This window comes from Oncorhynchus gorbuscha, linkage group LG22, assembly GCF_021184085.1.
Source record: "Oncorhynchus gorbuscha isolate QuinsamMale2020 ecotype Even-year linkage group LG22, OgorEven_v1.0, whole genome shotgun sequence".
NCBI classification, from domain to species: domain Eukaryota; kingdom Metazoa; phylum Chordata; class Actinopteri; order Salmoniformes; family Salmonidae; genus Oncorhynchus; species Oncorhynchus gorbuscha.
In genome coordinates, this window is record NC_060194.1 from 16,646,668 (window position 1) to 16,662,903 (window position 16,236).

Below are 16,236 nucleotides of genomic sequence, written 5' to 3' on the forward strand. Positions count from 1 at the left end.
TACATGTCAGACTACCGTTGTTAAAATGTAGTGGATGCAATTCATAATCATTTGTTGGTGGGAAACGTAACCAACATTTGGGACGCTTTTGATGTATAGACCAGAACGTTTGAATACCAAAACATAAAAAGATGAGATGAGCAAAGCCAATAGAACTCTTTGCTTACATAATTGAGTGTTACCTACCTGTGTTTCTGAGGGGAATACCAAGACGGTTCCCCCTCCAGTTGACGGGAATTGCGGCCAACAGCAGCTGATGAAAGTGTGCGTTTCATCCTCAGATTAATTTTTCCCATTTCCCAGGGTCTCCAAACACACTGGGTGCGTCCCAAACGGCATGTTATTTCCAAAAGTAGTGCACCAAATAGAGAATAGTGTGCCATTTGTGACAGCCACTTTGATCTAATAATCTAGGAGCCCATATGTGACATCTTCTCATGTGAGAGACGTATTGAGAATGAAGGGGGATGCCTGCCAACGTAGGAATGGGCCCGTCTCTAGCATAATAATGGTCTCTCTCGCTGGTGATCTGACAAAACTGTCACCACCTGCCTGCGTGTGAGTGATTTAATCGAGCAAGCTTTTCTAACACTCCGCCGCTCCAGGTATCTCGGTAGGAAGAGGAGAACATTTGAAAGATTACGCAGTGTGTTGGAGAGATAAACAACCACACAAAACACATCCATATGGAGCACCGTTGACGGCTGGGTGGGCGACCGAGAGAATACACAATGAGATCGGAAAGAAGTGTGATCGAAAAATGGTGAAAACAAGATGGGGTCTTTTAACTCGGTTTAACTAACTCTCACGTAATTCAATGTTCTGTCGCATCTAACATCTATGACTTTTTTTTTTTTACCACTACAACTAAACTGTAATCATCTTCCAATCTTTCCTTAAATAATATTCATGATAACATTTCAGGTCAGTAAGGTCTTAACCTTGAACAGGGGTCACACATCCCTGTCAGAATGCCATTCCTGAGTGGCTAAATATGACAGCCATCCATCCACTCCTAGTCTCAGAACAGTGTTCATCAAAAGGCGGTCTGTCCCAAACAATGGATGCATCCCCCAATGGCACCCTATTGCCTATATAGTGCACTGCTTTTGGCCAGGGTCAATAGGGCTCTAGTTCAATATATAGGGCAGGGGTCCAGAGCCTGCTGGTTTTCTGTTCTACCTGATAACTAATTGCACCCACCTGGTGTCCCAGATCTAAATCAGTCCCTGATTAAAGGGGAACAATGGAACAAAGCATTGGACACAGAGCTACATTCAACATTGTGACACCATCAAACACCCTGTGTTCACCTCCTACTATCTCCCTATGATCAGGTCCAGACATCTAGCGATCTAGAGAGGAGAGCAGACCTGGTCATTTTAGAAATCTATACATACATTCAGGGTTTCCTTTAGCCTACCTAGAAAGTGAGCAAGGATTGGCCCTCTTTGGGACTTTTCCATTGGTCCCATTTCTCCAGGCAAGCTCAATAAACAGGGCAAAACAAGTATCTGAGCCCAGCTCTGGAGCTGGGGCCTTGTGAGTAGAGATGAGCCACAGCCCTGCATGGCCTGGCCTCTGAGATGTGTACAGTGTTGCCTGGCAACAGGAGTCCACAGTTCAAAGGTCTTTAATCGAAGAGTTTATTAGATTGTTTATAATCCTTTCCTCTCCCCAGCTAGTTGCCATAACACAACCCAATTTAAGGTGAGCTAATGCTGTGTTCTGGAGGAAAGAGTAGGGCAGAACATGTACCCAATTCCCTATATAGTGCACTACTTTCGACCAGCACCCATAGGCCGTCTCCGGGGCATACCCAACCGAGAGATTTTTTTGTAGAACAACAGTGAGAAGGTCACTTTGGGTGACTTTTTAAAAGGGTATTCTACACCAAAAGTAATTGAAATTAAATGATGTTGACACCATCTGAAATAAAACGCTCCCTTTAAAGTCATTATAACCAGTAACCCAACCAGTGGCTTTAAATAAATAGTTTGAAGCATGAGATTGCCCATCTACATTTAACCTCAAAAGACTCTGAATGCATCAAATTCTACAAATATATGTTGCAAAATGTCACTCTGATCTTAAAAGCGCAATTCGGCATAAATTATATTATTATAAAATTGATTCAATAAAAATGTTTCCTCATCAGTCTACACACAATACCCCATAACGAGAAAGCAAAATATTTCTTTAAATACATTTTTGCAAATGTATAAAAAAATGAAATAAGAAATACCTTATTTCCATGAGTATTCACACCCATTGCTGTGATACTCGAAATTGAGCTCAGGTGCATCCTGTTTCCATTGATCACCCTTGAGATGTTTCTACAAACATCAGGTGCGTAGCGGCGAGGCACCGCTTCTATATGTATAAAGGGGAAACACTGTAAATGTGGGTCGGCATGCTGCCAGGGTTAAAGGGTCAGTGGTAGTGTGCAAAGTGAACCTAGTCAGTCCACAGGAGAACTCAAGCCAAACGTCAAAGAGTTCTCAGCTGGATGGATCCAGAACTGATGGGGCCAAAGGGGAGTTTCTGGAGGGAATTATGTAAAAAATACATGGGGCCAGCGCCATTAAAGGTTCATGTGAAGCACATACTGTTTGTGTAAATCACTGCAACAGCTGTCTAAGATCTTTTACCAGTAATGCAATGCAAGTGCATTACAGATGTTGATGGACCTAAGAATGTTAAGTGTTTATGCTGGATAAAAAAAAAACATATTGTACTTTGTGATACGATTGTATTTATACTGCCAGGATTACGTGCTTGTCACAGACCAAGGATTCAACCAGTGACCTTAGAGGGAAGCCCATAGAATTAAATAGAACACTAATGTAATGCATCCCTATGGAGAAGCCCCTGTTGGTGGGACTCAGCTCCAATTAGGACTACGCCCGTCTGGCACCAGATATGAGAGGAGAGTGGATGACATCATTCTGACAAACACCAGACATGGTCAATACGAGGCAGAACAGACGGCTAGACGGCCATCCAACTGTCCCTGAGTGACCAGGCATACGTTTAACAGGCAATTTACCATCATTTGGAATCTGCGGTGCTGACCTGTCTCTATTTCCTCTGCCCTGTAGTGTGTGTGTGTGTGTGTGTGTGTGTGTGTGTGTGTGTGTGTGTGTGTGTGTGTGTGTGTGTGTAACAGACTGAGCCACAGGTTCTATGGTTCTCTGCTAATCAGTTTGGTGCCGTTGTCTGTTGTGTTCAGATGCAAACCAACCCCTAGAGGAGTTCATGAACATTTAGGGTCATGAACATTTAGCCACATTATTCACAAATGGAGCAGCCTCTAGATAAAAAGACAAGCTACAAAATGCATGGGCACATTGAAGGAATACATTCTGCAATGGTATTCCGCCATTTTGTTTCAGTGAGGCAATATATGCAGTGTGTGTGTGATAAACAGGTGTAATCCTAATCCAGCATACAAACAGGCAGACAGATACAGTAAAGAGATTGGAGGCTTATCATGTGCTAGTAGGGAAGGATAGGAGGCAAAGGCTGCATCCCGAATGGCAACCTATTCCCTATAAAGTGCTACTACAGGCCAAAAGTAGTGCACTATATAGGGCATTGGAAGCCATTTGCCACTAATATCACTTATTCAACCTATTGACATCCTCACCCACCTCATCCCACATCCAACTCACATTCATGCAACCCTCTTTTCAGTTTAAAACCTTTGTCAAAGCAGCTAAGAGCATCAAAAACGTTTTTAGGAATGTTTTGTTACTTGACTGACTGGAATTGAGCTGTACACAACACCAACGACCTAACCAATGAAGGCAAAGGGGACTAAAGCCAAAGGGGGCTAAAACAATGGCCATAGAGGCATAGAGGCACATTCAGGCAGGATTAGGGTTGACCAACTTTCACAAAATTCCCAGTTTTTCTAGAAATCCCGGTTTGGAAGAACCCCGGAATCAGGGGTGGGAGGGAATAAGGAGGAATACCTGAATCCTACTATTAGGAATTCTGGAAAACCTGGGAATTTTAGGCAAGTTAACTGCCTCCCCCAAACCAAAGCCTCATAGGCTGTTGCCAGCACCCCTGGATTAAGGAGAGAACAGGACAGTATGTCTTCCTTATAGATTAAGTAAGAGATGACTCCGTCACAGAGAGGAGCAGATGGGTGCCGGTAGTGGATCGTTAAAATCTATAGCCACATATTTAACCAACAGTAACATATTACATACTGGTTTATTGAATATTGAAGAAACACCCTGTAATAAACTGTTAGTAACGAGTCCGGTAATCCATCTACTATACTAAAGAATTACATATCTACAAAGCAGCTTGAGAAACACAGCCTCCATCCCAAAGGGCTCCATCCCAAAGGGCACCCTGTATAATGCACACATTTGACCAAATGGGCCTATGGTGCAAAAAATAGTGCATTATATAGGGAGCCATTTGGGACATAGCCACTGCATCTAAAAAGCAGAAATGGAAATCTGTAAAGCAGATCAAGATATTAGCAATAGGTCAAACACAGGATTAGGGTTTATCACATATACATATGTGGATGGAAAGGTGGATTAACTAACTGGTGCCAGTCTGATATATCTGGCCTGATTTTTGTGTATGTTATTCAATCTGTTCTTTCAGAACAGCACTTTCTCGATCTTGCAGAGGCTTTTCTATCTCAACACATTATCATCTTACTATTTTAACCATTCTCCTTTGCTTGAAACCAATATTTTTTGTGTCAACATCGTATGTTGCTGAATCTGCCTTGCGTATGACTATGTTTATGTGTGTGTGTGGGAGTGTGTGTGTGATTCCTGCTGGGTATCTGAAAGCCCTCTGCCTGAATGGAGGGGGATTAGCCGTGTGTTTACTCACACTGAATGTGGGAATTAATTGCCCTCTGGTACATGCATACACACACACACACACAATCCTGAGTGGGCCCACATTCAATTGCCTTTTCTATTCATCTGCAAACCAGTAGACCGAACAAGGTTGACGCGACCCCCTGTGGTGTGACGTCACTCACTGTAGCTCCAGAACCTCGTCGTGTGTCCTAAATGGCACCTTCTTTCCTATATAGTGCACTACTTTTAACCAGAGCCCTATATGGAATAGAGTGGCATTTGGGAAGTAGACTCAGAGACACTGCTTGGCTAGCTGTTTCATATCTTCTTGTGCGTTTGTGATACGATGTGACCGATATGTTCCTTTGGAGCGGAGGGCTTTTTCTTACAGGCCTAAATGAATATAATGGAGCAGATTTAATAACAACAGCCTCAGAGCTGGGGAATCAAATCACATGAAATCCCACAGAGGGAGCATTCAACCCAGGTCTCTATTCTCCTAGAGGGGGATGAAACAATACAGATACAGGAGTTAATTAACTTGTTTTACCCTCCATCACGTGATGGAACACTGCATGTGTGCATTCACGATATATACACCAAGAAAAGAACACGCTTACTAATCTGAAACATATTAAAAGGGTAAATCGGGGATTGGTACATCCATTTTTGGATTGGGGGGTATTTTTTGATCTCGTGGATGGTCTAAGATTTGAAGAGTTGCTCAATTTCTCCAGCCCCATCACTCAGCTGTTTACTAAAAACGTTTGAATCCCAGAATGGCCCTTTCAAGTGAATCGTCCCAATGCTCTGTGGTTCGCACTAAAGTAGTCTCTAGAATATAGATACACCGAGTCAGTATCAGGTTGAACGTTGCAACCCTGCCAGCCTGGGGAAAACAACCGGTGGTTACCAAGGTTACCCCATTGGCTCACAGCATAAACTTGACCTTTTCAAACGTTTTCTTGATGTATGCTTGCTTTAGTCAATTACAAAACTCAATTTAATGAAATCAAAACATGTATAAAGCTTCCTTTTAAACATTGCCTGTACCCTAGCATTCTCAAACGTAATATTTTAGGGCTTCCCTCATGCCCCTTTTCATGACGATGCTCGCAGCCACTTGTGTTCCCCAAGACCTACAACACAAACAAACCGACTATACTGTTACAAGTAAGAGAGTGGAATTACAAAACGGACTGTACAACACAAGTAAAATGTCGTACACGTGATGAAATGTTTTCCACACACATAGCTAACTTACGTGCAGCCATACCAGGACACCACGTCCCCACATTTCTCACACCGAGCCACAGGGCTTATCTCGCAGGATCTATTTCCATACTTGGGAGCGTTGCGAACCGAAGGTCGACATTTTTTGTACAACACATCAGCTTTTTGTTATGTTTTGTTATTTTTGTAAAAAATACAAATAAAATTGCCTCTTTTACAATGGGGGTCAATGGGAAAGAATGTTGGTTTTCCCCAATTTGTGGGCGTAGAATCCCTTATTAATACGCGACGAATACCGACAGGGACTATATTGATGGCCGACACCACTGTTGCCAAGTAGACTAGAACAGAGCATGAAGTCCTCTGTGACATTCCATTAGCAGTCTATCTGGGGGCTTAGGAGTCACAGGATTATGACAAATGTTACCAGATGTCAAACGTTAACTCAAGACCTTGTGAAATATACACAGTAATTGTGGGAAAAGGTTACAGACGGAGAGGGCAAGTCGGACCAACCACAATATCCAGGAGAGGTTATGAAATTTGGCAGAGGACCATGATGGACGAGCCCACAGAGAGCGAGAGAGAGAGAGGGAGAGAGTATTCTTAACTTAAAGCTACAGCTACGACACCACCAACGCAATAAACATAGAAACGCCATTAAAAAAGACCAATTACAGCACGATAAACCCAATTTCAACGTAAATCATTTTCTTTCACTTGCTCTCTCCATAAATGCTGTTACAAGGCTGCCCATATGAACCCAGCCGAGTTGCATTCTCACAGTGTAACACAGTACCAACGCCTGTAAACTCCACAAAAAGCTCAATGCTGTTTCAACGATGTCGCAACCAGGGCTCTAAATTAAAACGTTTCATTGGTAGCACTGGTGCTCCCAATTTAAAAGTTAGGAGCACCACGTGACATTTAGGAGCGCCAGAAATGACGATTTATATTATGGATTGAGATACCGCCTACAGTGCATTCAGAAAGTATTCAAACATCTGGACTTGTTCCACATTTTGTTATGTTACAGTCTTATTCTAAAATGGATTAAATTAAAAATAATACATCTCAATCGACACACAATACCCCATATGGACAAAGCAAAAACAGGTTTTTGGAAATGTTTGCAAATGTATTAAAAATAAAAACAGAAATACCTTATTTACATAAGTATTCAGACACTTTGCTATGAAATGGAAGCCACTCCTCAGTAAAGGCACATAACAGCCCACATGGAGTTTGCCAAAAAAAGGAACCTAAAGGACTCAGACCATGAGAAACAAGATTCTCTGGTATGATGAAACCAAGATTGAACTCTTTGGCCTGAATGCCAAGTGTCACATCTGGAGGAAACCTGGAACCATCTCTACAGTGAAGCATGGTGGTGGGAGCATCATGCTGTGGGGATGTTTTTCAGAAGCAGGGACTGGGAGACCAGTCAGGATGGAAGGAAAGATGAATGGAGCAAAATCTACAGAGATCCTTGATGAAAACCTGCTCCGGGGCGCTCAGGACCTCAGACTGGGGCGAAGGTTCACCTTCCAACAGGACAACGACCCTTAGCACACAGCCAAGACAACACAGGAGTGGCTTCAGGACAAGTCTCTCAATGTCCTTGAGTGGCCCAGTCAGAGCCCGGACTTGAAACCGATCGAACATCTCTGGTGAGACCTGAAAATAGTTGTGCAGCGATGCTCCCCATCCAACCTGACAGAGCTTGAGAGGATTTGCAGAAAAAATTGGGAGAAATTCACCAAATACAAGTGTGCCAAGCTTGTAGCGTCCTACCCAAGAAGACTCGAGGCTGTAATCGCTGCCAAAGATGCTTTAGCAAAGTAGAGTAAAGGGTCTGAATACTTATGTCTAAAAAACTGTTTTTGTGTTGTCATTATGGATGTAGATTGATGAAGAAAGAAAACGATTAGTGAAAAAAGTCAAGGGGGTTGAATACTTTCCGAATGTGCTGTATATCGGGCCTATTATGAATTCTAGCTACTTTTGAAGTACATCTTGTGCCTTAGAAACAAATATGTAACACTGTGAAGACACTTGTTTATTATCAAAGCTAAAACGCTGACACAAATACCAGTCACATCAAAATCAAATAAAATGTTATTTGTCACATGCTTCGAAAAACAACAGGTGTAGACTAACAGTCAGATGTTTACTTACAGGCCATTCCCAACAACGCTGAGAAAAACAACAGGTGTAGACTAACAGTCAGATGCTTACTTACAGGCCATTCCCAACAACGCTGAGAAAAACAACAGGTGTAGACTAACAGTCAGATGCTTACTTACAGGCCATTCCCAACAACGCTGAGAAAAACAACAGGTGTAGACTAACAGTCAGATGCTTACTTACAGGCCATTCCCAACAACGCTGAGAAAAACAACAGGTGTAGACTAACAGTCAGATGCTTACTTACAGGCCATTCCCAACAACGCTGAGAAAAACAACAGGTGTAGACTAACAGTCAGATGCTTACTTACAGGCCATTCCCAACAACGCTGAGAAAAACAACAGGTGTAGACTAACAGTCAGATGCTTACTTACAGGCCATTCCCAACAACGCTGAGAAAAACAGAAAATAACAGCACCAGGAATATATACACAATGAGTAACGATAACCTCGCTATATACACAATGAGTAACGATAACCTCGCTATATACACAATGAGTAACGATAACCTCGCTATATACACAATGAGTAACGATAACCTCGCTATATACACAATGAGTAACGATAACCTCGCTATATACACAATGAGTAACGATAACCTCGCTATATACACAATGAGTAACGATAACCTCGCTATATACACAATGAGTAACGATAACCTCGCTATATACACAATGAGTAACGATAACCTCGCTATATACACAATGAGTAACGATAACCTCGCTATATACACAATGAGTAACGATAACCTCGCTATATACACAATGAGTAACGATAACCTCGCTATATACACAGGGAGTAACGATAACCTCGCTATATACACAATGAGTAACGATAACCTCGCTATATACACAATGAGTAACGATAACCTCGCTATATACACAATGAGTAACGATAACCTCGCTATATACACAATGAGTAACGATAACCTCGCTATATACACAATGAGTAACGATAACCTCGCTATATACACAATGAGTAACGATAACCTCGCTATATACACAGGGAGTAACGATAACCTCGCTATATACACAATGAGTAACGATAACCTCGCTATATACACAATGAGTAACAATGAGATAACCTCGCTATATACACAATGAGTAACGATAACCTCGCTATATACACAGGGAGTAACGATAACCTCGCTATATACACAATGAGTAACGATAACCTCGCTATATACACAATGAGTAACGAGTAACGATAACCTCGCTATATACACAATGAGTAACGATAACCTCGCTATATACACAATGAGTAACGATAACCTCGCTATATACACAATGAGTAACGATAACCTCGCTATATACACAATGAGTAACGATAACCTCGCTATATACACAATGAGTAACGATAACCTCGCTATATACACAATGAGTAACGATAACCTCGCTATATACACAATGAGTAACGATAACCTCGCTATATACACAGGGTACCAGTACCAAGTCATTTGTGGATTATTAGGATTTCTACATTGTGTAAAAGCACTACTTTCCAATTGCGATGTATTTACATTGACAATTGTACACGCTCTCTTTAAAAACGTAAGGTTTGTTAATGACATGCAAGATATCCGTCATGAATTCATCACTAGGATCACTGATCTCATGAACAAGATATCCCCCTTCCCTTTCTTTCTATGCCACCAAAATGTTTGGACACACTGGTCAAGTTACCAGGTTGTTCGCTAGCTAGCCAATGAGGTACTGTAACACGACTGAAGAAAGTGTAAACAAATGGTTAACGACGGGCAAGTTGTTTTGGAGCTGGGCGGAGGGAATGGTGCTGTCATTCCGCAGTATGATGAAGTTGACAGAAGTCAGTCATGGCTCTCAGGGTGGAGGAAATGGCTGACTTCTCCCCTGGGTTTCACGAAGCTTCTGGCAGACTCATTTTACGCTGCACAGTTAAATTGACATTTCTGATGGGCCGTAGTTTTTGAAAGCGAAGGCAATTAGAAAATGAATTCCGCTGTATATTTATGCAGCTGCAGGTTTGTTTTCCTTCTCAGTCAAGCGGCCAAAAGGGCGCTGGGAGATTTTATAGCTCTGAGAGGAATTAAAAATAATATTCCGTCTCTCTCATTTCGAGACAGACTCGGGCAGTTCAGACAGCACATCTCCCCCTTGGTATGATAATAATAACACGTACCGTAAATACTATAGGGCCATGGACATGAGTCGGTCACATACTGCGGGTCATATCAATTACTTCATCTCTTTTATGACATTAGCCCTGAACTACATAGTAGAAGTTATACTTGGGGCATAGAGATATGGTCAAAGGTAGTGCACTACTTAGGGAATAGGGTGTCATTTGGGCGTTCGCATGCTTTCCAGCAGAAACAGTTCGGTAGAGTGTGGAAACCCCTTAGGATTGGCGGATTTGGTTATTTCAGCCACACCCGTTGCTGACAGGTGTATAAAATCGGGCACACGGCTACGCAATATCCACAGACACACGTTGGCAGTAGAATGGCCCGTACTGAAGAGCTCAGTGATTTTCAACGTGGCACCATCATAGGATGCCACCTTCCCAACAAGTCAGCTCGTCAAATGTCTGCCCTGCTAGTGCTGCCCCCGGTCAACTGTAAGTGCTGTTATTGTGAAGTGGAACCGTCTAAAAGCAACATTGGCTCAGGAGCGAAGTGGTAGGCCACACAACCTGACGGAACATGACTGCCGAGGGCTGAAGCGCACACTACCGAGTTCCAAACTGCCTCTGGAAGCAACGTCAGCACAATAATGGTTTGTTGATGAATCACGCTTCGCCGCCTGGCAGTCCAACGGAAGAATTTGGGTTTGGCGGACGGCAGGCGATCGCTACCTGCCTGAATGCATAGTGCCAACTGTAAAGTTTGGTGGAGGAGGAATAACGTTCTGGGGCTGTTTTTCAGCGTGCGGGCTAGGCTCCTTGAGTGAAGGTAACTCTTAATTAACGCTACAGCATACAATGACATTCTTGATGATTCTATGCTTCGACTTTGTGGCAACAGTTTGGGGAAGGCCCTTTCCTGTTTCAGCATGACAATGACCCAATGCACAAAGTGAGGTCCATACAGAAATGGTTTGTCAAGATCGGTGTGGAAAAACTTGACTGGCCTGCACACAGCCCTGATCTCAACCCCATCGAACACCTTTTGGGATGAATTGGAACACGAACTGCGTTCCAGGCCTGATAGCCAAACATCAGTGTCCAACCTCACTAATGCTCTTGTGGCTGAATGGAAGCAAGTCCCTGCAGCAATGTTCCAACATTGAGTGGAAATCAACTCCTTATTAATGCCCATGATCTTGGAATGAGATGTTCAACGAGCACATGTTCATATACTTTTGGCCATGTAGTGTATTATGCCGACTGTGTGACATTTTTGTTTGTTTTGGACTTGGATTTTTTGGGCTGTTTGGGCACATAACATTTTCTTGGAGGCAAGCCGAAGTCTATGCCCCTTCGTCGATGATTGGTCAATAGTAGGGATTGTTTAATAAAGTGTATCATTCAATGAGAGACTACTTGTTTTCATGCACATTTATTTATTGAGAAATATTGGTCCAAACATCGAAGATGTAAAATTGAAACTAAGATCCTCTTGGCAAAAACGTCAAAATGAGTGACAGACTTCTTGAGTTATTTCGGACTATTTTGAGGAAGTGTATAATGGCTACGGCGTCTCAAAACAGACAAACGGTACTATTGACACTTCTTTTTTTCATTTTCAAGCGAAGGTCTTTTAAGGGAGTATACGAGCACACTTGCTCAGGTAGCCTCCAGCCAAACTGAAGCATGCTGACGCCTTCAGGCTTACCAAAGACGATTCTGCCTGTGCACAAGCTACCAGGGCATGTATGCTCTCCTTTCCCCGGCAGAACTCTTTCTTTCTCCCTCTCAGCTTCCTGTTCTGTGTATAATGTCCACAGCAGCAAGGCTCTTATATCAGTCCTTACTGCCATACAGGACCTTAATGACAAACATTCCTGCTACTTGACTTGGGAAAAGCTACAGGGCTCCCACCTCTCCCTCCTATGGTGGGCTGTTAATAAACTCCCTGCTCTGTGTAGAAGTCCTGAAGGAAACACACTTCCTGGTTTTCTCCAGTTAGTATAACAACCTCCCCCGAGGTGTATTTTCTTATAGTTTGAGGTCTACGCAAAAAACCTAACATCTTAGATGTGTTTATTGTTACATGTACCAATATTCAACAGAAAGTTACTGACACAAACACTCGTTTAAATCTTAAGTAAATGTTGCCCAGTATCGAGTAACAGATATATAAACACGAATTCTATCGCACCAGTTCTGCTTGACATGTGCAGTGCCCCTCGGAGCATAGTGTACAGTAATCAAGTTGAACTGACGACATATAAATCCCTATAAAGAAACAGGAAAGTAGTCCCAACTTATACATCTTCAACTTGCAATAAAAAAATATTTTGCAATCAAATCAAATACTCTACTTCTAAAAATTCCCATGGTGTAATACACTGTGCCTCTACTTCTAAAAATTCCCATGGTGTAATACACTGTGCCTCTACTTCAAAAAATTCCCATGGTGTAATACACTGTGCCTCTACTTCTAAAAATTCCCATGGTGTAATACACTGTGCCTCTACTTCTAAAAATTCCCATGGTGTAATACACTGTGCCTCTACTTCTAAAAATTCCCATGGTGTAATACACTGTGCCTCTACTTCTAAAAATTCCCATGGTGTAATACACTGTGCCTCTACTTCTAAAAATTCCCATGGTGTAATACACTGTGCCTCTACTTCTAAAAATTCCCATGGTGTAATACACTGTGCCTCTACTTCTAAAAATTCCCATGGTGTAATACACTGTGCCTCTACTTCGCAGTGGCATTATTTCCAAACGCTTTCCAAGGGAATAATGATTTTCAGAAATCAAATCAAATCTGCGTTCAAAATGGCACCCTATTCACTAGATACTGCACTACTTCTGATCAGGGCTCTTGGTCAAAAGTAGTGCACTATATAGAGAATAGGGTGGCATTTGAGACGTGAACACATTTCTAATAAAGTTGTAGGTTTGTGATGGTACATCTGCTTATGATTAATGTCTTCAGGGGGAGGGGCAAGTCTTTCAAAAACCTCACCCCCCCCCCCAAGTGATGCACAGCACAACAAAACAATGTCCGCTCTAACTTGAAAAAAACAAAAACAATACCATTACCACCTGTGACCCGACATAATGCTGAAGTAGCACCGAAGAGCCAAACACAAGCAAAGATGAAACAGATTGGGCCAGTGGTTCTGATGCAACGGGGTCATGAACACGCACGATGTCCCAGACTATGTCTATTGAACGAGTGCTCCGTGGTATTGTCTCTTAACAGCCGCAGTGCATGGGAATGCTATTCATTCCTTCTTCACACATCCCCTCTCTAGAACTATATCCAAACCTTTACACTGCGGCAGCACAATGAATTATACATCAATACTACATACAGTATTAATACATCTACACACATCTGAGTAGAGGGATGTGAAGTAACACCCAGGATAACTGTATTCACTCTGTCTTGGGAAATCATCCCAGATTATTAATCTGTACTGTGCTCCAGGCCATACAGTTCTACAATGGAATACTGAGGCGTCGGCTCAAATGGCACCGGGGCACATAGGGATCTGGTCAAAAGTAGTGCACTATATAGGGAATAGGGTGCCATTTGCTGTAGATAAGAGGGCCTACGGGCTTATGGTTTCTCGTCACAGCCTTTAGTGTGATGTAAAGTACTGTCACTGCAGTGGCCCCTGTGTTCACTATGGCATAATATATAATAATAATAATAATATATGCCATTTAGCAGACGCTTTTATCCAAAGCGACTTACAGTCATGTGTGCATACATTCTACGTATGGGTGGTCCCGGGGATCGAACCCACTACCCTGGCGTTACAAGCGCCATGCTCTACCAACTGAGCTACAGAAGGACCCTGACTATGAATGAATGAATAACATAGTAGGAATAAAGATTTGTCAATATACGATTTGATGTATTTCATGTATGACCATTGCTGCGAAAGCAATTTCCTCAGGGACAATACAGTTGAAAGTTGAAGTCAGTCTTGGGAATGGTGTGAGATGATTGACAGACAGCCAATCCCAAAGGAAAGTGAACAGTCAGCCTGAGGATATGTTTCTTTATGTTTGCATCTCAAATTACACCTGTATCCCTCTTAAGTGCACTACTTTTGACTAGGGCCCAAGTAGTTCCTATTCCCTATAAATGCCGAAGCAATCTATGTAGGAAATAGGGTGGCATTTGGGACGAATACTATGACATGAACATGTAAGAGACGGGGGAAGTAGATCAGGAGAGCAGAAGAGAAAATGTAGAAATGCTGCCTTCCTTACACCCCCCCCCCTCAGGAGAAGCAAGGTAATCACCAGTGAGTCCCAGTCAGTAGAGTGGTGACATTTAACTGCCTGCACTTGTTTTCCTGGGGTGAGATTTGATGGCTGGACTAAGACACAAGTCAGAGTATATCAGCCTCCTATACTGTAGCTACTCAGTGCTAGGATATAGAATACTTATAGATGAAAGTGAGTGACGCAGCGTAAAAATGTGGAGGTACTGTATGCGCAACGGTGTTTCTCCTAGCATTACTCAGGCACGGCAAGACGCTAATTATCTCAGGAATGAGTTATTCAACACCTCAGAGGCTTGAAGCTGGAATCCATAATGGTGAAACAGCCACGTCCGTTTGCGATATTACAACACCAAAGAAGTTACTGCAAACCATGACCACTGTTTTCCCCCTTGGCAATCACTGCAGGCGTGATAGCAGAGCACAATATGTACTGACTTTAAAAAAAATAACATTTTGTGAGACACTTCTCATCTCGGCAACAAAAACAACAGTGTTTGGGCTGCCAGTGGCGCCGTGCCCCATACTGCAGATTCCATCTTTACATGATGGTCTGTCTATAACACAAGTATAAAACCAAACTGCCATGCAGAAGTGCTACTTAATAGTGCTTGATATTACTACCACTCTTCATTTCATCAGACCTGGGTTCAAATAGTATTTTAAATCATTTCAAATACTTTAACCGAGCTTGCCTGGGTTAATGGACCAATATAATAGTCTCACAATGGCAACCTCTGCCCAATCTGGCACTCCTGGCAGGCTAGAGACAATGGCCAAAGTATTTGAACGATTTGAAATAGTATTTGAACTCAGATCTGCTCCTCATAGCGTGGGATAGACCCTCGAGCCCCTACCTGTCGGCGGAGGGAGGGCGTCCATTTGCATTGCGGGTTTTGCTGACTTGTGTGTACAGGGAGGAATCTTGATGGTGGTTGTCTCGGGGGCTCTGGGGCCGGCTGTCCAGGGACGTGTCCAGGGGCCCGATGCCTGCGTAGGGGTGCTCCTCGTCTCGGCTCAGGTTGACATCTAGGATCTCAGCGTAGTCCCTCTCCCGTGCCTGGCGCTCCCGCAGCTCCCGGGTCTTAGCCTGGATCCTGGAGGAAAATAATTTTTCTTCATTGATTCCTCAAAAAGAAAACTGGACGAGTCCCCAATGGCAGCATACAGTACCCACGGAAAGTATTCAGACCCCTTGATTTTCCCCCCTCATTTTGTTACGTTACAGACTTATTCTAAAATGAATAAACATAAAAAATCCTAAGCAATCTGCACACAATACCTCAAAATAATAAACAGAAATACCTCATTTACATAAGCATTCAGACCCTTTGCTATGAGACTCAAAATTGAACTCCGATGCATCCTGTTTCCACTGATGATCGTTGAGATGTTTCTACAACTTGATTGGAGTCCACCTGTGGTAAATTCAATTGATTGGACATGATTTGGAAAGGCACACACCTTTCTATAATAGGTCGCACAGTTGACAGTGCACGTCAGAGCAAAAACCAAGCCATGAGGTCAACGGAATTGTCAGTAGCGCCCCGAGACAGGATTGTGTCGAGGCACTTCCTAGAGC

At 42.8% G+C, this 16,236-nt stretch overlaps 1 protein-coding gene across 4 annotated transcripts in view; it reads right to left on the reverse strand.

Moving 5' to 3' along the window:
• Positions 1–16,236, reverse strand: part of LOC124009995 (partitioning defective 3 homolog) — a 257,276-nt gene that overhangs the window by 56,975 nt on the left and 184,065 nt on the right. For all 4 annotated transcript variants that reach the window (XM_046322291.1, XM_046322288.1, XM_046322287.1 and 1 more), the window contains one exon: positions 15,512–15,751. In XM_046322291.1, the coding sequence (XP_046178247.1) occupies positions 15,512–15,751 (240 nt within the window). The remainder of the gene's footprint in view (positions 1–15,511; positions 15,752–16,236) is intronic.